Raw genomic sequence first — 22,857 nt, 5'->3', positions numbered from 1 at the left:
GTTATGAAAATAATAGGGCCTCGGAATTTATCTATCTATTTATGCTAGTGCGGCCTACTCCGAAGGGCCTTTTGTAACCTCCCACCCCCCCTTCTCCTGCTATAATGAACAGCTGTTTTTATCCTCCAGTTTCCTCCACACACACACAGCTTGTACTTTTACTTGGTTACCCAATTTTAATCAAATAATTCACCAGATTTACACTTTTTACAACGTGTAAATTTAATATAAATATTAAAAAAAGTTATTTAAGTAATTTGTATACTTTTTATAGTCTGTTAAATATTCTTAATAGCTATCCTAAATGTTTTAGTAGTTCTTTTTTTAAAAATTAAACCTTAAAATAATCAATCGTAATTCTCAGATTTTTTTCACAAAATTAATAACAAATTTAAAAATGTGATAAAATTGTAGTTATTAAAGAGATCTGCTACTTACCAGAGACGTAATTCTTATTAGTAATACTTAATTTATCTCATCGAAATCTAAACAGCTTTCCGCGGATATTAAAACAAACTGCTTTTAGTTTCATGATTTTATTTTAATATTTTTTGTGTAAAATTGTCTGTAATACAATGCTATACATAAAGGCTGATAAACAGTTCTAATCCAACGGATATTAATCAGAAACTACAAGAATATAATATAAATAACTATTTTACATATTAAAAGGGTGTAAAAATTACCATTATACTGTGCCATTGAAAAAAAATAGTTAGTACAATGAATTTTAAAATTGAATCGGCTATAGAAATTTGTGCTGTGTTTTAATTTTGATTCAAGAGTTCTCCAAAAATTAAGATTGTTTTTCTTTCAGATATAATGTGTATAAGTTTGTAAAGCTCAAAACAAAAGTTACATCATTTTGACATCAACAAAATAGTGACATTGAATTTGTAGCTTTCTAGACAGTGAAGCTGAACTATTGGTTGCAATCTCTCTAACTAGTACAGATCTCTGCCCAGCTGTATACAGTGTTTACAACTGTATTGGCTGTACAGAGGTCTACATACAGCTGTAGGTATATCTCTCTATCTAGTACAGATCTCTGCCCAGCTGTATACAGTGTTTACAACTGTATTGGCTGTACAGAGGTCTACATACAGCTGTAGGTATATCTCTCTATCTAGTACAGATCTCTGCCCAGCTGTATACAGTGTTTACAACTGTATTGGCTGTACAGAGGTCTATATACAGCTGTAGGTATATCTCTCTATCTAGTACAGATCTCTGCCCAGCTGTATACAGTGTTTACAACTGTATTGGCTGTACAGAGGTCTACATACAGCTGTAGGTATATCTCTCTATCTAGTACATATCTCTGCCCAGCTGTATACAGTGTTTACAACTGTATTGACTGTACAGAGGTCTACATACAGCTGTAGGTATATCTCTCTAACTAGTATAGATTTCTGCCCAGCTGTATACAGTGTTTACAACTGTATTGGCTGTACAGAGGTCTACATATAGCTGTAGGTATATCTCTCTAACTAGTACAGATTTCTGCCCAGCTGTATACAGTGTTTACAACTGTATTGGCTGTACAGAGGTCTACATATAGCTGTAGGTATATCTCTCTAACTAGTACATATCTCTGCCCAGCTGTATACAGTGTTTACAACTGTATTGGCTGTACAGAGGTCTACATATAGCTGTAGGTATATCTCTCTAACTAGTACATATCTCTGCCCAGCTGTATACAGTGTTAACAACTGTATTGGCTGTACAGAGGTCTACATATAGCTGTAGGTATATCTCTCTAACTAGTACATATCTCTGCCCAGCTTTATACAGTGTTTACAACTGTAATTGGCTTTACAGAGGTCTACATACAGCTGTAGGAATAAAGTTAGAGAATAGAGGGAGCAAGGGTACATGACTATATAGAACTATCGCAAAGACCTACCAACACAATCCCATTGCTCAAGAAATTTGACAGCTTAGACTCTAAAATGGCTGAGTTTTATACAGGGTTTTTCATTTTTAGAAACAATACCCTAACTATAAAATTTATTATGTATTTGTGTTTGTCCTTTATAGATAATGCATATATCTTAAAATTAATAAAGTAAAAAAAATCAATTTTGGCGTTGTCAAAAAATTATAAAATCGTAAAAATCTGGATAGTAATTTCATTACAAGCTGTCTTGAGTACAATTATTTCGGAAAGTAGAGATTATTTCCATTTTTTATAATAACAATATTAAAGTTCAAGTTAACAGCACTATAGATTTAATTTGTTTTTAAAAATATATTTCTTTTTTTTAGGAGGCTTTTAAATCTTTATCTTAGTACTAGATAGATAGTTTTCTTCCTTACAACTTTCCTAAATAGTTTAACTGTCCATAGCAATGTGAACTGAACCAGAACGCATGTCTGTGTATATGTCATATTTAGTAGCGAAGCTACTCTATAATTCACTTTGTCTATCCATCAGAAAGTCCGGATTTTTTTTCAATGAACTTGTAATTAAAATCAATCTGTATTTGCCTTTTATAAAAGGATATTACATCCTAATAAATATATGTAAATTATTTCAAATTGTAGCTCATTTATGACACTATACATGCTATACTCTGCTTTTACAGTTACCAAATGAATTTAATTATTTTAAATTCCTGAAAATCATACAAATCTGTAAATTGCTATATACATTTTCAATATTTCATGCAATAAATCAACTGATTTTTGAAAGACATATTTGTTAAATGTTGCTAAACTTGATATCATCATCCTTGTTAGAATGTACTATAGTATTTGAATAAAAAATGTATTATTATTTATTGAAGCTAGCTTTTTAATAATTACGTTTAAATTCTGTTAGATTTACTGATAATTATCATATAATAATTTTTTGCTTATTTTCAAGGTCTTACTATTCTAATTATATATACATTATTATGTTTAATAAGAAAATTCCGACATTCATCTTAGGTTATTTTTTTTAAAAATTGCTATCTTTGAATAAAATATTCTAATAAAATTACACAGTACAAATAATAAAAAACAGGTTTTGCTTACAAAACACAATCAAATTAATGGAAACACTTTTGAAAAGATAGCATTGATTTTAAATGATAAATATGCTCTAAATTTTTACAAAAATTAGGCAAAACATTTATTTTTTGTCGTTGATAACAATATCTTATTCTTATACTCTTATTTACAAATAGTTTTACACTAAAATCTTTTGATTTAATTGTTTTAACTCTTGTACATTAGGTCACATGACTTTAATTAATATTAAAGGTCCCCCAAATCCTTATACCAAAATATACGGTGGTTTTGATTAATTAGTAAAGTTCCTTCAAATCTTATTCCAATGACAGCTTATGAGCTTTCTAGCAGCTAAGTGAGAAAGCAAAATTTTTATCGATAAACAACCTTCTGCAGCGTCAGGGGCCTTTGAAAAGGTAAAATGGTTTCATAGCTATTTATCACTCTATATATATTACTTTAATGCTGTAGGTATATCTATCTAACTAGTACAGATCTCTGCCCAGCTGTATACAGTGTTTACAACTGTATTGGTTGTACAGAGGTCTACACACAGCTGTAGGTATATCTCTCTATCTAGTATACATCTCTGCCCAGCTGTATACAGTGTTTACAACTGTATTGGCTGTACAGAGGTCTACACACAGCTGTAGGTATATCTCTCTATCTAGTATACATCTCTGCCCAGCTGTATTCAGTGTTTATAACTGTATTGGCTGTACAGAGGTCTACATACAGCTGTAGGTATATCTCTCTATCTAGTACAGATCTCTGCCCAGCTGTATACAGTGTTTACAACTGTATTGGCTGTACAGAGGTCTACATACAGCTGTAGGTATATCTCTCTATCTAGTACAGATCTCTGCCCAGCTGTATACAGTGTTTACAACTGTATTGGCTGTACAGAGGTCTACACACAGCTGTAGGTATATCTCTCTAACTAGTACATATTCTTACCCAGCTGTATACAGTGTTTACAACTGTATTGGCTGTACAGAGGTCTACATATAGCTGTATGGTATATCTCTCTAACTAGTACATATCTCTGCCCAGCTGTATACAGTGTTTACAACTGTATAGGCTGTACAGAGGTCTACATACAGCTGTAGATATATCTCTCTAACTAGTACATATCTCTGCCCAGCTGTATACAGTGTTCACAACTGTATCAGCTGTACAGAGGTCTACATATAGCTGTAGGTTACAATTATTTTATACTTATTACAATAATATGTTTTCAATTGCAGCATTTGTAGTCCTTATAAAAAAGTAACAGGATCTGTTTTTGTCTGTCTGAACCAAAGGATCTCTGCAACCGCTGAACCGATATAACTCTCCCCCTTTGATCTTTCCTAAAGTTACCCTAGAGAAGTTTAGAGGCATAGCTAGCCACTATTATAAAGTAATTACATAAATTAAATTAAACCATCGGTTTTAGGCTATTTTTATGTCTACTTTCTCTACCCTACAAATACATAGCCTCCAGATACTAGAGATGAAGTTTTTCTTGTCTGTTTATCAAAATGTTTCCAAATATTAAACCAAATTGGTTCTCAATTTTATTAGTAAGCATTTTAAGAACTTGCAAGTCAGGTTTTAAACTATTAAATCTATTTAATCTCTAACTTAATCTGAATATATCTTTTTTTTTGTCAGGACTGCATTTAAAAGATTGGAACTTGTTTTCTGAGATGGCGGCAGGAGGAGAAGTTCTGGTGAGTAGTTTCAAACTGATTTATACGAATTAAAAAAATACAATCATGATATTAATTCCAGTTATTTTAGACCGGGCATGCGGCCCCTCGGGGTTTAGATTAGTTTAGCTGGATGTCAAATGTAAACTGAAAGAAATAATTTATGAACAGGCAAAAATCATAAGTAGAGGGGGGGGAGGGGTTTATATAAAAGTCAGAAATTAATATACATGGACCCTGACAGTTTCAGAAATCTTTAATCCAGTCTAAATATTTCAATTTCTATTATTTACAGGGTGCTGTGGCTGCCTCTAATGAGGACCCTGTACAGGATACTGTTCAAAGTAAGTACATACATTAATTAGGACCCTGTACAGTACAGTAAACAGTATACTGTTCATGGTTAATAGATAGATAGAGAACTGTGTTAGACTATGAGAGGACCCTGTACAGTATACTGTTCAAAGTAAATAGATAGATAACTGTGGTAGACTATAATTGGGCCCTGTTGTACAGTATTCTGTTCAAAGTAAATAGATAGATATATTAATGTGGTAGACTATGAGAGGACTCTGTAAGTATACTGTTCTTAATAGATAGATAGAGAACTGTGGAAGACTATGAGAGGACTCTGTACAGTATACTGTTCAAAGTAAATAGATAGAAAACTGCTGTAGACTACAATTGGGCCCTGTTGTACAGTATACTGTTCAAAATAAATAGATAGATAGAGAACTGTGGTAGAATATGAGAGGACTCTGTACAGTATAATGTTGAAAGTAAATAGATAGACAGAGAACTGTGGTAGACTATGAGAGGACTCTGTACAGTATACTGTTCAAAGTAAATTAGATAACTGTGGTATACTACAAATCTAGATTAGCAATATGAAACCTCTAATCTACTATTTAAATTATGCTAATACCTTCCAATGCGAATGTCATCAATAATATTTAAATATTAGAGTCCTGGGTAGCCAGTCTAACAATAAATTCTTTAAAAAAATCACGAAACCTTTTAAAGTACTGTTGAAGTATATTTTGTTTTTCATATAACTGAAGAGGGGTGGGTAAGAAGGGGAGGAAAAGGGGAAGGGGGTTTATGGGAAATTTTCCTTTAGAATTCTTTGTCAGAATATCATTACCTTGTCCCTGATAAGAGTAAAACACTAGTGGGGGAAGGGGTTAATCTTCCCATCGTAAATTCCTTGTGCTGACTCTCAATTGGGCTTTTGAAAATCAACCAAAATAGTGTCAAGAGTATTAAGACAGCCAAGTAGCAGAAAACAATTTGCTAGCAGATAAGAAAGGTCATTGAAAAAGGGAGGGAGGTAGTTATCTGTATATACTATACATCTATACTATAGATCTGTTATTTGAATTAATTTAGGTTTGCAATATGAGATTGAGGTATTGAAGGCACGAATTAGTCAAACTAGACAGGGACTACAGGTACAGTTTTATTTCTTGCGGAAATGGATATAGTAAACGTTTATATATTAACAGGGGAAATTTTTTTTTCATTTATTGGTCATTTTGTTCTTCCAGTAGGATGGTAGGAGACGGGGTTAACGGGTATGTATGTTGGTTATCGTTATTTTAGCCAGCTGTTAGTGTCACTATATTAGAGTACATGAAAATCTGGTGCAACATCCAAGTAATAATATATCCATTTAAAGCGATTTTGTTGCAATTCTACTTTGTCAGAATTTTGTAGACTTTGTGATTTGTTGTGATTTATCTAAGAAATTTCTTGTCTGTTTGTCCGTTCTTAAATTAATGTAAATTTTAAAACCGTACTCTGGCCTATTAAGCAAAGTTATTTGGAGAACAACTTATATCAATATACGTTTTTGGACCGGACTGGCTCTAGCCTAGGTGTATGGTATAACCAACCAGCGAAATAAATATTAAATAATATTATGTTGCCCCCAACTACAGCCGAAAAAAACATATAGGTTTCGTGATTCTTTTCGAATTAATTTCCTTGTTGGTAAAATCTCACTATAGCCCAAGAAGCAGAGTTATGTAATTTCCTTTATAGAACAATTTAACATCAATTTATATTTTAGGACCGGACTCTGGCCCAAGTAGCAGAGTTATGTAATGTCCTTTATAGAACAATTTAACATCAATTTATATTTTAGGACCGGACTCTGGCCCAAGTAGCAGAGTTATGTAATGTCCTTTATAGAACAATTTAACATCAATTTATATTTTAGGACCGGACTCTGGCCCAAGTAGCAGAGTTAGGAAATGTCCTCTCTATAGAACAACTTAACATCAAGATTAGAAGAAGTTTAAAGGGCCACAATTCTAAAGTAAGTTGTTTTTAAGTTGTTAGGGATAAGATAATGGACAATGAATTAAAATTCTTCAAATTTAATTTATAAAATTCAGCCCATAATACAAAATATCCTGTAATTATTGGAGGGAATGTTTGCGACAAAGATTAAATTGTGTCAAAAATCATCTATGTGACGTCATAAAAATGAGGGATTATCCGACTCTTTTTTAGGAGTTTTCTTTCCCACTTCTCCTCTCATCTCCCACATTTTTATGACGTCACATGGATCATTTTTGACACAATTTGGTCTTTGTCAATATTTGCTTATAGACTTGCTTATATTTAGAGCATAACAATTTGAAAATATTTTAGGAAAACATCTCCAAAATTGAAAATATTTATGATATACTACACTGTTTTTATGACTGATATACAGACAGACTCTATTTTTAGAGTAGTTGTGCTTTTAAAAAAAAGTTACAAAAAGCTGCTCTTATAAATAAAGACCCAATAGAGAAGGGAAGTAAAAAAAGTTACTAAGCACTTGTTGATCATTTATAAACTGTAAACAAGGATGACAACATCCATAAAAGCGAAGCTCTAAAACGACAGGACAAACGAACATTAAAACATTTCAAGGACTTGATTATAGAAATGCTTTGCTTATAACATTGTACCTTGTTGTACCTGTCTGGTAACGGTTATAGTGTTGCTACTCTTTCAAAATCATACCAACAGTTTTAGGAATCATCATGCAAATATGAAAATTTATAGGACAATTTTAGCATGTCAAATTAACAAAAAGAGTTAACCGGACTGGCGACCCTAATTATAGAAAACCTTTTAAAAATATGAATTCATGATTTTAAACTTTTTAACATGAATAAATTTAGGTACTATGTTTGGATTGGTGTCAGGATAAAAGACATTTGGTCACTAGTGCACAAGATGGAAAAATAATAGTTTGGGTAAGTCTATTTTCAAGTATGGCTTTCAAACCGATTAATATCCGCTGGATTAGAACCGGTACTCAGTCATACTGAAAATCATGTATAGCCTCGTATTAAAGACAATTTTCCACGCATATTGATATAAAAATTATTGGATTGTTACGAGCTTCGTTAGCCTGGGCATTAGGTCCCTCGGGGCTAACAAAACTGGGATTAGTCTTTTATTTTTTCATTTTCAAATCCGCAGAAAGCTGTCTATAATACGATTCAATAAAAAACTATTCTGCTTATCCAGAAGTCAAACAGGATACATAAAGATCTTTTCCTGAAATCAACAAATGCAAAAATTTTAAGTCGATTTTTCTCTATAAATATAAATTAAAAAATTTAAAAATTAAAAGTTTTTTTTTTAGAGTAGCAACCTTAAACTTATTTTGGAGCAAAATAAACCAATGAAAAGATTAAAACTCCTTTTTAATCAAGATTATATAATAGACAGGCATGCCCCTGATACTATTAAATTTCAGGATGCATTTACAACAAATAAAGAGCATGCTCTGTCACTGCCAACAACCTGGGTCATTGCCTGTGCTTATTCACCTAATGGACAGGTAAATATTATTGTTAACCCTTTTACTGATTGATCTGACTAGAGAGAAAAGTTTATTTAAAAAATTGTTAAACACCAACAAACAGCAAATTTTCAACAGGCCTTTGGACCTTAGGACCATCAGACAATCACACCAATAGACTGTCAGACCAGACCAACAAATTCTCACAACAATAGGCTTACAGAACAATAGACTGTCAGACTAAAAAATAGCAGACAAACAGACTGAAAGACCAAAAGACTGACAGATCAATAGACTGTTGGAACAACAGGCTGTCAGACCAGCAGACTGTCAGACCCACAGTCCGCCAGAACCATGAGACTGTTAAACCAACAGACTGTCAGACTAATAGACTATTTTACTAACAAACTGTCAGACTAACCGACTAAAAGAATACAGACTGTTAGACAAACAGACTGGCAGATCAACTGAGTGTCAGACCATATACTGTGAGATAACACAAACAGATTCTCATACAAATATATTCTCAGACACACTGTCAGAACTATCAGACTATTAGACCAATAGGCTGACAGACCAGCAGACTGTCAGATCAATAGACTGTCAGACTACACCAACAGATTCTCACTCCAAAAGACTGTCAGAACCATGAAACTCATAGACCAACAAACAATCAGACCATTAGACTGTATAACTAAAGATTGTCAAAAAAATGACTAAAGATCAATAGAATGTTATACCATCTAACAGACTGACAGACCAACTGAGTGACAATCCAACAGACTGTCAGATCAGCAGACTGCCATACCAACAGACTGTCAGACCAGCAGACTGCCATACCAACGGACAGTCAGACCAACAGAATGTCAGACCAGAAGACTGTCAAATCAACTGACTGCCAGACCAATAGACTTTTAGATCAACTGACTGACAAATTATCTAACAGGCTGGCACATAAACTTTCTGTAGGACCAACAGGCTGTCAGACCAACAGACTATGAGATCACACCAACAGATTATCAAATCAATAGTCTGTCAGAACCATGAGACTGTCAGACTAATAGACTGTCACACCACACCAACAGATTCTCACACCCATAGACTGTCTGAATAACAGACTGTCAGACAAAGTGACTGGAAGAACAAAGGAATGTCAGACCAACAAACTATCAGACTAACAGAATACCTGACAAACAGACTGAAAAAATAACAAGGATACTCTTGTTAGCAAATTCTCCACTAAACATATATACTTTTTAGGCTGTAGCCTGTGGAGGTCTTGATAATAAGTTAACAGTTTTCCCTCTCAGTATTGAAGATGAAAGTGGAGCCAATAGTTCCAGGTAAGTTAAAGTGACAAACTTAAAGTATTCTTTTGTGGAGAAAATTTGATTGAACCCACACCTATACTAAAAAACTATAGGAAAAAGAAGTTGGTACCCACACATCCTATTCTCTTTGTATTATAGGAATTTAGTAGGTGGCACCCAAACATCCTATACTATTTGTACTTTAGGAAAATAGTATTTGGTACCCACACATCCTATACTCTTTGTATTTTAGGAAAAAAGTATTTGGTACCTACACATCCTATACTCTTTGTATTTTAGGAAAAAAGTAGTTGGTACCCACACATCCTATACTCTTTGTATTTTAGGAAAAAAGTAGTTGGTATCCAAACATCCTATACTCTTTGTATTTTAGGAAAAAAGTAGTTGGTATCCAAACATCTTATAATCTTTTTATTCAGGAAAAAAGTAGTTGGTACCCACACATCCTATACTTCCTGTTGTCTCTTTCCCGGTTCTGATCACCAGGTTTGTTTATTGACCAATTTAAAAAAATAAACCAAAATTTCTTCAGTTTTATGTCTAAAAGTATTATGAGTTTTCAAATATATTTGCCAAATACTAAGCTTAAAAAATACAAAATTAGCTGTAATGTTTCTTTATCAAAAATAAATTTACCTCTGTTTTTTTTATGTTTTTATTGTTATATTATTGACAATTAATGCTAAAAATTAAATTATTTACTAAACATGAATGTATATTTTTTATCTTTTCATAAGTTTACTGTTTTAAATGAGCCTAGCATTGTTAAAAACAAGATATTTTCTTGGAAACATGATTGAAAAAAAAATGTTTCCCTTATTTTAGATTCTAACTGGTTCTGGTGATGCAACTGTTGCATTATGGGATATTGAGAGTGGTACAGTTTTACAGACATTCCATGGACACACATCAGGTATATATTACTAGAATATCTTCAGGCACAGTTTTAAAGACATTCCATAGACACACATCAGGTATATATTACTAGAATATCTTCAGGCACAGTTATACAGACATTCCATGAACACACATCAGGTATAGATAATCAGGCTATCTTCCGGTATGGTCATTCAGACATTCCATACTTGGTCTTCAGTTCTACATAAATTCCCTTGGAACACTCCATTAGATATTGTTTAATTGACTTTCAATAGACAATGTTTGGATAAATTTTATATTTAATTTTTAAGTATAGTTCTTTAGACATTCTATGGAGAATGTAGATATAGTTCTACAGACATTCTAAGAACACTCTATAGTTTTAGATCCCAGACATTCTATGGACACAGACAGAAACTGATAAAGTCTAGTTCTACAGACATTCTATGAACACTTTATGTATAGTTTCATATAGGATTTATACACATTTCATTCATAAACTTCATGTAGAGTTTTCTAGAGATTTGATGGACAATCATTGTAAATTCTACATAATTTTACTGGCAACAAATTCACATTTAACTTAAGTAATATATTATTTCAGATGTAATGTCCGTGGACTTAGCACCAGGACCAAATCTCAATGTTTTTGCCTCTGGGGTGAGTTACTGATTTATTCTTTTTAAATTTTAAATAAAACAAGCATGACAACAAAAAAGCAAAGCAAAACATGCAAGATATCCCAATAATTTTTTTTGTAGTTCCATTAATAGTTGGAATGCTTATAAGATCATTATTAAATAGCTGGGAAATTGGCAAATGCTTTTTATAATCATTATTTAAGGACTTTCCCCCCCCCCCCAAATTATAGTATAATTCCATATCAATAAGATAAAGGTACAACCTTTTACATATCTTAGCAAATCTACATATTGATCATTTTATTTTATTTATGACTTTTATATTATCTTTACTGTTATAGGCCTGTGACAATACAACCTACCTCTGGGATATGAGAAAAGGAGACTATGTTCAATATTTTGAGGTAATGTATAAAAAACCTTTGCTTTTAATGTTTCCATAGAAAATTAAATAGATTAACAAAGTTTGTGAGTAAGATTCCAGTCAAATTCGCTTATTAGGTCAAACTGTTATTAAATATGCGTTTAAGTATACTATGCGTTTGGTCAACATTAAAAACAGTTAGACTTAATAAGCGCATTTGACTGGAAGCTTGCTTAAGATTTTACGGAATATTGCGAAAGCTACTATTCCCTTTGTCAATTTTAGTTTTAACAAGGATGACAACATCCATAAGTAGCGAAGCACAAAAATCGTCGATTGGAATAAGTACAGGTAGATTTAAAAGGTTTTTACTAAAATCAAGAATAGATTTATTGGATAAAATAAACATGAAACCTTGTTTTATTTTGCATGATGACGATGGTCAAAGTAAATTATATTAAAGATGCTCATAACAATGGGAAAAATTATTTTGATACAGATATCCCATAAAAGTTTGAAAATTGCATCAAAATAAACAAAGATATGGGGAAATATGTAAAACATATAAAAATAGCCAAAAACCTGATAAAAGGCAGTCTGGCCATCATGGTTGTTTTATTAAAACGACAAAAAAATTGAATTTTTAAATCCTTAACTTAAAAATTTGGAAAATCGGACCATATACACTGAAGATATGGAAAAAAGTGTTAAATATATAAAAATAGCCTAAAACCTGCTAAAAAGGCAGTCTGGCCGTCATGGTTAGTTTGTTTAAAAGACGGGAAATTTAATTTTGATATATATAACTGAAAAATTTTGAAAATCGGGCTATAAACACTGAAGATATGGAGAAAAATGTTAAATATATAAAAAACAGCCTAAAACCTGCTAAAAAGGCAGTCTGGCCGTCATGGTTGTTTTCTTTAAACGACGGGAAATTTAATTTTGATATCTGTAACTGAAAAAATTTTGAAAATCGGACCATAAACACTGAAGATATAGAGAAAAATGTGAAAAATATAAAAATAGCCTAAAACCTGCTAAAAATCGGTCCGAACGCCAATGATGTTTTATAGTCAATTGTGCTCCTTAATGATGGGAATGTAGTCAAAAAATTTCAGCATTCTATCTTTTATAGGAGCTGAGTAAATCCCATTTCCCCCATAGCGTTACGGACTGACGGACTGACTGACGGACTGACTGACGGACGGACAAAGTGAATTATAGAGTAGCTTCGCTACTTGAATTATAGAGTAGCTTCGCTACTAAAAATATTCAAATTCACATAATTTTACTATAATTCAAGTACATTTTTAATTAATTCATTGGGGAAAATATTAATGTCAATTCAATGAATAAGTTTTTACTGAAGTCAATAATGAATTGACCCTAGAGTTGGGACTATAAGCATATCTTTACTATCTAGGGACACACATCTGATATTAACAGTGTAAGATTTCACCCCAGCGGGGACGCTCTAGCAACAGGCAGTGACGATGCCACCTGCAGGTAAATATAAAGTTGGAAAGGATGTAGAATATACGTGGATATTATAACAGTAGAAAAACATGTCGTCAATTTGAATTGCTATTCTCCCTGTCATTTATTGAACAGTTATTTAATCTAGTAGGAAAGAAGGGATGAGGTAAAGATGGGTGGAAGGAGATAATCGTTATTTTAGCCCGCTGCGTGTTTCACTTTATTAGAAAACATAAAAATTTTATGTAAGATCCAAGTAATAATATATCCATTAAAGTTAGGCTATCTATCTATCTTATAGGTATATCAATCATAACGTATACATAGTTTTTATGTGATTTCATATAAAATTGCAAATATAGTATCTATTTTTTTCGTATGTATATTGTATAATGCTTTACTCTATTTTGATTAATTACATCTTAAGGGTGTCCAAAAAAAAATAATCGCTGTCATTTTCAAAAATAGCTGCAGTAACCCTTTTTAGATAATATGCAGGATTGACTATTTGACATTGTTTTCTTAATGACATTACTTGAGAATTAAAAAACCGGATAAAGATTTAATTTTTTTTTTAAATGTAAGGCGATTATTTTTTTAATACCCTTTAATACTTTAATTTAGGTTATTCGACCTGCGGGCGGACAGAGAGATAGCTGTGTACTCCAAGGACGCCATCCTGTTTGGGGTTAATGCTGTCGACTTCAGTGTTTCTGGCAGGCTTCTGTTTGCAGGTAAAGTTTATATTACCAAAAATTTCGGGGATCTAAAGGGATAAGACAATATCCAATAAATTTATGCACATCGCCTATAATGATGCACAAAATTACCCCTTCTGTAGATTAAAAATAGTGTTTGTAACGTTTGGAAACTGAACTGAATAAACCAACCAATCAAAATTCAATAAAAGTCCCCAACATTGTTATGCCAACGAATAACAAAACGTAATTTTAAGACTTTGGGGACTAAACAGTCCAAAGTCCCCTCCCGCCCTGTGGGGTTGGGGGTAGAGCCCCTTTTTTGTGAAAATTTGTTTGCCACATATAGTTGTCTGAGAAAATCAGAAAAATATAAAAAGTAGTATTTTTTTTAATGTAGCTTAATATTTCAATAACTACTTAACCGATTAAATTCTACATTTTAGAGAAGCTCCACATGGGTTCTGGTATGGTTTTAGGCTATTCAATTTTTAGATCTAAATCTTTCCCTGTCATTTCGAATATAGAGCTCCTTGATGCTAATGGCGCTTCCGCTATTGCTATAAAAAGTAAACCTATGGGACACTCTAAAATATAAACATATATTTAGGTTATAATGACTATACAGTAAACCTATGGGACACTCTAAAATATAAACATATATTTAGGTTATTATGACTATACAGTAAACCTATGGGACACTCAAAAATATAAACATATATTTAGGTTATTATGACTATACAGTAAACCTATGGGACACTCTTAAATATAAACATATATTTAGGTTATAATGACTATGCAGTAAACCTATGGGACACTCTAAAATATAAACATATATTTAGGTTATAATGACTAAAGAGTACACCTATGGGACACTCTAAAATATAAACATATATTTAGGTTATAATGACTATACAGTAAACCTATGGGACACTCTAAAATGTGAACGTATCACCGTGCTTTATGGTCATGAAAACAGGGTTACTTGCTTGAAGGTAAACTGTTTGAAATAGATAAAAAAAGTCTTAATTATAAACTTTTAAATGGAACCAATAAGAACAAAGTGTTAAAACAAACCGACAACATTATTGTTTATAAATACAGATCTTAGCAGACATACATACATAAAACATATAGGCATACTATATTTTTAGTGATTTCTCTTATGAGTGTGGTGGAAATCCACTAAATAGCTATAAACCTTTCAGAACCTAAGAAAGGCAACTTTTTAAAGGAGAACCATATCGGTTCATTGGTTAGCGAGATTCTACAAACACACAGACAGACTTACAAATATCCAGTTACTTTTATATAGGCACGATAATGCTTCACTTTTCGCCTTACTCTATGTGTGAAACGCTATTTTTTCAAACCTATATTGTTTTTCAACAAATGTTTAAAAATTTTCAAATTCTCAAATAAAAATATGTTTTGATTGATTATTTTGTCGCTAGGTGTCTCCGGATGGAACGGGCATAGGAACAACATCATGGGATGCATCAATAAGAATATGGGCATAGTTCTAGCTTTTTTTGTTATTGTAAATACATGTTGTTCTTCAATGCAATTCAACATTTTTTTTGCAATATCATCAAATTAGGCCCTAAACTAAATATCATTTTAACTTAACATTATTTCTGGATATTTAAAAATACTATTTGAGAAATTTTGAGTTTGTTGCCTACTTGGTCGTATGAGATGAAAAAAGTTAATTTGCATTGAATGACTAACATGACTAGATATCCTATCTGACGCTTTGTTAATAGTAAAATCCTTACCCCTGATTGGTTATATCTAGTGAAAATTGAACATAAGAAACCTAACCTTTATAATATTTATCGAGGTGTTTTTAAATTTTTTATTGGCTTCAAAAAAGTTCAGAGACGCCCAAGTGTTTCCCTATTTAAACTTTGTTACCCCTCATTTTACCCCCCTAAAAATTGAAAAAAATACATTATACTGCCCCAATTCAGTATTTTAAAACCCCTTTTTTTTAACCCCCTTAAAATAAAAAAAGCTTGGACGTCCCAGGAAGGAGCACAAAGAAAATTGCACAACACCATAACACTTTTGTATCAGAAAAATACTCATACTTTTCTTAGGCAGACTGACATTTGTTTTAAAATAAAAAAAACTAATTAAATTTTCTCTTTTCAAATCCAAAAATGGCTGAAATCCATAATAGCTAAGATAACTTTACTTTTGGTTGATTTTTCAGATTATAATTTAAAATGGCCCGAATTATATTTATAATAAAATTTGTTCAACAATTGTATTATAGCTTACAATAGAAAATGATTCAAATTGTATAATGAAATATTTTTCAAAAATATTTCATGTAGGTATTCTCCATTTTTTTGTTGATCTCCGATGTATTTTGTAACTTCTTTTCGTGTACATAATTTCGTTAATTTATTATAAAATATTTGTTTGTAATTTAAAAAAAAATATTTATCTTTATTAAACAACCCAAAATGAAAAAATTAGGTACTTCAAATTAGGGTTGTGCCGGATACTTTTTAGCCGGATACTGGATACCGGATAACCGGCTGATTCCTAATGCCGAATATCCGGTATCCGGCCGGATATTTGACCAACGCCGGATATCCGGCAAATTAACAGATATCCTGCATTATAAATTAGCCGGATATCCGTTGTCCAGTATAGTTTCAATTTCCGATATCCGGCAAAACCGGATATCCGGCCCAACCCTACTTCAAATGCCAAATTGTACTAAGCACAAAAAAAAACTTATTTTTTTTATTTAAATGTAAATATTTTTTCTAGTTAGAACCTAAATAGTACAAACATTTTTTAAAATCAAAATTGTGTGAAAACATGCTTAAGGCATATATATCATAAATAGCAAAATTAGATCCCCAAATAAAAACAAGGACTATTATATGTTGCGCAGCAAGAACAAACTAAAAACAATGTTTAGAAAAATAAAAGAATTCCAGGGATCGGAAGCCTCGCGTAAGCCGCGTGTAAGCCGCAGTGAAATCTTCATGTTATCACTATAAAATTAGCTGGATGTATAAAACTGCTCTTTAGCAGACAATCCTTCTTTCTGAAATTTTTTTTTTATGCTCACAAGCAGGTTTAAAACTGAGGCTTATGCGCGGCTGAGGCGCGGCTTCCGAACCCTGAAGAATTCTTTCTACTGCTTTGGGTCATCGGACTTACTTTGGTGTTAAAGCAGCTATTACCCAAAATTTAATTGTTAGGTTTTAAAATTTTGTGACAAAACTTATCAATTCTTATATAAAAGCAACATGTTTGTCTGTCTGTCTGTCTGTGCTTACTGAATGATCTTGCTAACCACTGAGCCGATATGGTTCTTTTTTACAGCGACGCCTCTAGTAGGTCCTGGGAAGGTTTGTATATATTTTGGGAGAAGGTACCACCCAAAAATTTTTTCTTTCATTTTAGAATTAAAATTAAAAGAGGAGGCTGCCTCTCTCCTCCTTCAAGTGCTCCTAGAGGCCTGTAGGGGGCGTATCCGCTGCTAATTTAATATCTTTGTTAGACTTGGAATCTCTAAAATTGTAACTTTTTTTAAGGAAATCATAAAATAAATCCAAAGAGAAAAATTGTAAATATATCATTGTTGATTTTTAGTAAAAAATTAATTATTTTTTACTAAATTGTTATTTTAATTTGGAATTACTAGAAAAAAACTGCCCTTTGACGTTTTAAGCAACTATTAGGCTTTGAGCATTTAAATGAGTTTATATGTTTAATAAATGTTATCAGTAATTTTATTAATTAAATATTATCCTAAAAATATGTTATTATCATGTAAAAATAAATAAAAATAAAAATCTCATTAATTTCTTAAAAAACGGAACGGTTAAATATTTGAAGGTCTTATGTTAGCTCTTTAAATGGCGAATCCAAGGATGATTAGGAATGTGACATCTAATTTTTGGCAAAGGCATTCCCTCTACTCTATCTATTTGTGTCGCGCAACTGACATAGCAGGAATAGCTACATTTTTTTACGTCTTTAGTTATAACGCGGCTTTGATTCCAACCCATTACCTCACCGACGACGAGCAGATGCACTACATGTTGAACCCTATCCGAGCAATTCTTTAATCCTTATATAAAAATCAGTATGTCCATTTTTACTTGATGATTTTTAGCTTCGTGATTTTTTTCTATCCTTTAGGGAATTTTAGTTCATAATTGTATGCTTAATGCATTGATTAATGTTCATTTGTCTGGTGTTTGATATGTTGCGCTTCGCTTTTATGCATGTTATCATCCTTGTTTTGATACACAATTTCCCCTAGAAGCCAAGCGAAAAAGGTTTAATCATTTAAATGTAGTTTATAGGTTTTCCCTCAAGTTTTAACACAAAAATTTACATATTGATGTATTGAGACATCTTTAAACAAGGATGGCAATATTAAAATCTTAAGCAAATGTAAATTTTAAAAAATGAGAAATGCCTCCCAAAATATTTTGCCATAAGAAATTTCTTTCAGGGGGATAAACTTTACCCCCAATTCTTGGGTTGATTTCTGCCCGTAATGGCTAGGGGAGTAACCAATAGTCTTTAATATGAAGAAGTAGGTTATTTTTGTCTGTGTTTTAAAATATCAATGGACAAATTGAGTTCTTAATTCCAGTAAAGTCTTGTAATGATCCCGGGAAGGATTTTACCTTTCTTTTTTGAAATAAATTTGCAATGAATTAGAGGCTAGAGTCGCAGCCGCTAGTCTTACTATTACATAATAGTACGAGAATAGTGTAAAATATTAATGAAAACATTTTTGAGATCTTTGTGTAGATACTTTAGTTGGCGTGTGAAAGGGGGGGGGGGGGTCAATACTTCCTTGAAATTATAAATTTAGTAGGACTGACTTTCCTTAGTTTCGCCCTCACAAGGCTTCACACACCCTAATGGTAAATTCTTGTGGACGCCATTGAAAATGTCTTACCAATTCTATTTATTAATTGTAAATTATTCTAGAATCATTGGAGGAATTTAAACAACATTGGTATACTACCAGTGATATAAAGGGATAAGACAATGGCTGATAAATTAATGTACATCCAAAATGATTATACAAAAAATATCCCTTCTGTAGATTACAATTAGTAGTTGAAACATTTGGACACTTATCTAAATGAACCAACCAATTAAATTCCCCAAAGTTTTTGACCCAACGAATAAGAAAACATAACTATAAAACTTGGGGACTAGTGTAATAAATAGTTGAATGTCCCCTCCCTCCCTGTATACTACTGACTTTCTAAAAGTGTTCCCTGTGGAATAAATTCAATGTTGATTGTTTCTTGGAACATTCAATTTAGGCTGTTTCTATATTCGCGCATTTATTTTATCTAATATTTGATTTAGAGTGCTGGTTTAGAGGTTGCTGTCCATGACACTTTAACGTCAGGTCCAACAACCCAGGATATCTCCCAGGGGAGCCAAATATCTCATTTTTCGTCCAAACACCCGGGGTATTAGGTTAAGTAACACCCATCAGACAACCAACTCTCTTGAGTTGCACCTGTTTTTGGCCATGTAATTCCCCCTGCTTTAACTATTCATGTCGCGCACCGGACATAGTAGAAGTAGGAACCATTTTTAACCTCTTGAGTAATGAGGCGGTGTCGGCCCGAGATTAAAACCAATCACCTCTTCGACGGCGAGCTGATGTGTTGAGCCACGGTCGAGGGTAATTTAAACACGTTACTTCTTTCGATTTTAAATGTTTACGAGATGATTCCTGTAATCGTAGATTAGGCTAAATAGTCTCTCTATAATAACTCTATAAGCAGCATTTTCAAGCTACCATTTTTTAAAAGCGAAGCTTTTCTATAATTAGGGTAGGTCCGTCCGTCCGTCACAGAGAGTTAGCTCTTTTCGTAAATTTAAACGGGTTAGAATTGTCCTATCGATTCCAAACTTTGCATGATGTTTCTAGTAGTTGTTAGGTACAATTTAGAAAGCGCAGCAACTCTATAATCAATGCCAGAATGTCTGTACGTCCATTTTAAACATGTCGAATTTTTACTTTTTTGACAACAAATTTCTGTGTATTAAATAAATCCGATTCTTCTGATTAAAAAAAATGATTTCTATTACAAGGTACAATGTTATAAGCGAAGCATCTCTGTAAACACGTCCCAAAAATGTAAGTATGTCCTTAAACAGTATCATCTATTTATAAAGTTTTGCAACAAGTTTACTTATTTGTTTGTACTGATGCATTTATATTCTGGTAATTCAGTTCTGACAATCTACAAGTGTTAATGTTCGTTTGTCCTTCCATTTCAAAGCTTCGCTTTTATGGATGCTGTCATCCTTGTTTTTATATGAAGTGTATTGCAGTAAGCATTAAAAAAAACCCTAAAATTTTAGTCCAGGAATAAGGTACATCCACAGAGCGAAATAAATAAAAGTTTTTCTTTATCAAATTTTTAAAATTATCTAGATAAAACGTGTTTTTAAGAATCGATATATTATTACTTAGATGTTGAATCACTTTTTCATGTACTCTGATAAAGTGATGCACACAACTGGCTAAAATAACGATACTCTTCATCTAACTCTTGTACCCCATCCCCTCTCCTCCAATGGATGAACGAACTCTAAATGAAATACTCTAATTTTAGATTAGCTGTGCCTATAAAAATTGTAGGATTGCTTTGACACTAATTTTATTGTTAAAGATATACAAGAGGAAGTCAACTTGACTTAATTAGATTCTACTTTTCTTTTTTCTTAAACTTTTAAAAAGCGAGAAAGAAGCTTTTTTTGCGCCTTCAAAAAATGACGTCATACTGGCCTACCCTTGGTCAATAAAAAATTATACTTGCCATTTATAGGCACTATGAAGTTCTTCAGTGGGAAAGGAAATATTATTATTTATATATACCCCTTTTTATTATATTAAAATTTCTTGTAAACAACTTTTGATGTAAATCTAGAATTACAGCTAAGTAAATCTATTTGTGTTAATTGAATTGGTCGGACAAACGTCAAAAATAAAGCAGCAATAAGCAATTCTACTAACCATTTATATTTTTATTGTCAAATGTTTGTTGAAGTCAAACTGCTACTTATTATGAAGTTATTTCCAAAATTAGTTAAAAAATATAATTTTTTTTCTGACCTGATATAATGATTCCTGTAACAGATAAGTGCAGCTTAGTAAGCGGAGAAGCACTATGATCATTACTAGAAAGTCTGTAAGTACATTATGATTTTATTGAAAACTACTTTATATGATTTATTTAAACAGAAATTTTTGAAAAGAAACCTAACATTATGAATTGAAAGAAGTAAATGTAAACTCTTTTTATAAGGGGATAAATTAAATTTTTTTGGCAAAAGTATCCTAAATGTCATAATAGAGTGATGCATTTTAAAATTTTACGTAATTCGAATTACTTTAGCCAAAAGTTTTTAAATTTATCCCCAATTTTAAAGGCACTATTAAGAGCTTATATCTATTGCTGGTAATTCAAAAGTGTAGTCTACTGATATTAATTTTTTTCTGTCCTTGTTGGGGATAATTTATGCTCGTTAACTTATGAAAAGAATGAAAGGAGGGTTTAAGAATGAAACGAAGAAGAACATAGACGTTCAAGGGGGAGGGGGGGGGGAAAGGGGGGTGATTACCCCTCCCCCCCAAATATGAAAATGCCTCTATGAAATAAAGATTACCCCCCTCCCCCCCCAAATAAAAAAACTTGGACGCCCCTGAAGAAGAAGCTCCATATTTTGCCTATAAAAAATGACATCATTCAATACAAATATGACAACGACTAAAATACCAATGGTAGGCCATTTTATATGAGCACTATAAAAAGCTTAACCGAAGAATCATCTATAATTTGCCGCAACACAAAAAATAAATTCGTGGTATTCATATTCCTATATCTCTGAGACACACTATCCTTTAATTTATATTCCGAGCATGATGCCATTGTAAGTTCATTCTTTTACTGTTTTCATGCCTTATACTACATAAAAGTGTTTTTATTAGGGTTAGTTATGAAAATTGATATATCATTATTTTGATGTTTTAGCAGATTTTCATGTACTCTGATAAAGTAATGTTCGCAGCTGGCTAAACTAACCATACTCCCAATCCACCCTTTTTACCCCATCCCAGCCTATTGGATGAACTAACTGACCAATTAATAAGGTCCATATTAGCAAGCTAAATTGCCGAAAAATTTTCCCCTGTCAATATATTCACGTATATCCGGTATCCATTGCATGGTAGGAAATCGTAGTATTAAGATAAACAGTCACTCCGCAAAGCTGTGGGATTAATGCAATTTATCGGCTGCTATTGAAAATAAACAGCTGAAATTTTATATAATATTTCTATTATATATGCACTTATTGTAAATTGAATTATTACAGGTTTTAGTCTATTTTAGTCTTCATCCTAACCCTATAAATGTAATACAATGAAGTGAAACATTTTGTGATCTCCTGAGTCTAATCTAAACAGGGAGGGGGCAATTGTCGTTAGATTATTAGCCCAGGAGTTAAACTCCTTTGGACAACTTGAAGATAATCAGATAATGAAAAAGAAAGGCGTTGTAGATTGATTTCAGCTTTATAGTCCCTTTCATCCCGGATTTTTACTCGAATATAATTTAGTAAGACTAGACTAAATAATTTCATAAAAGTGCAATTTAGATGACTTACAGCTAGAAAGTTGTACATTTGTTGAATTAAAATTATTTTAATTTGATTGGGTTTGTGCTTAAGGATCATTTGAGCAGGACTCAGAAACTTTTCGCCAGCCGCGCAAGACAAGGTGCTAAATTTAATCCATTTGGGAGCTTTACAATCTTACTAAACATACTGATTTTAAGAACAGGTTTAAACATATATTTTAATTTTAAAGTTATGAAACATCAATTAAGAAGATTGGAGATAATTTATAATCTCTGATTTGTTTGTTGGCTAGGTTTGGTTTTAAA

The 22,857-nt window shown here is 32.2% G+C and overlaps 1 protein-coding gene across 3 annotated transcripts; it reads left to right on the top strand.

Annotated features, from left to right (window-relative positions):
• The first annotated feature begins 805 nt into the window (after window positions 1–805).
• On the top strand, window positions 806–17,528 carry Gbeta5 (guanine nucleotide-binding protein subunit beta-5). Of its 3 annotated transcripts, none has more exons than XM_080176518.1 (16): window positions 806–1,021; window positions 4,654–4,712; window positions 4,987–5,035; window positions 6,081–6,142; window positions 6,913–7,011; window positions 7,871–7,945; window positions 8,455–8,538; window positions 9,760–9,842; window positions 10,250–10,316; window positions 10,656–10,743; window positions 11,314–11,369; window positions 11,692–11,754; window positions 13,141–13,223; window positions 13,818–13,927; window positions 14,792–14,886; window positions 15,346–17,528. In XM_080176518.1, exons 2-16 carry the CDS (start codon window positions 4,689–4,691, stop codon window positions 15,409–15,411), a joined length of 1,104 nt encoding a protein of 367 aa, XP_080032644.1. In that variant the 5' UTR covers window positions 806–1,021; window positions 4,654–4,688; the 3' UTR covers window positions 15,412–17,528. The 3 variants fall into 3 exon arrangements, with proteins under 3 accessions (XP_080032644.1, XP_080032643.1, XP_080032642.1); XM_080176517.1 differs by lacking the exon at window positions 806–1,021 and adding an exon at window positions 3,746–3,832; XM_080176516.1 differs by lacking the exon at window positions 806–1,021 and adding an exon at window positions 3,828–3,923.
• Window positions 17,529–22,857: the final 5,329 nt, after the last annotated feature.

The sequence above is a fragment of the Acartia tonsa genome, chromosome 11, assembly GCF_053477335.1.
Source record: "Acartia tonsa isolate MP-2025a chromosome 11, ASM5347733v1, whole genome shotgun sequence".
Lineage (NCBI taxonomy): Eukaryota > Metazoa > Arthropoda > Copepoda > Calanoida > Acartiidae > Acartia > Acartia tonsa.
Note: the sequence above shows the minus strand (reverse complement) of the source record. Positions and strands in the feature narration are given on the sequence as shown.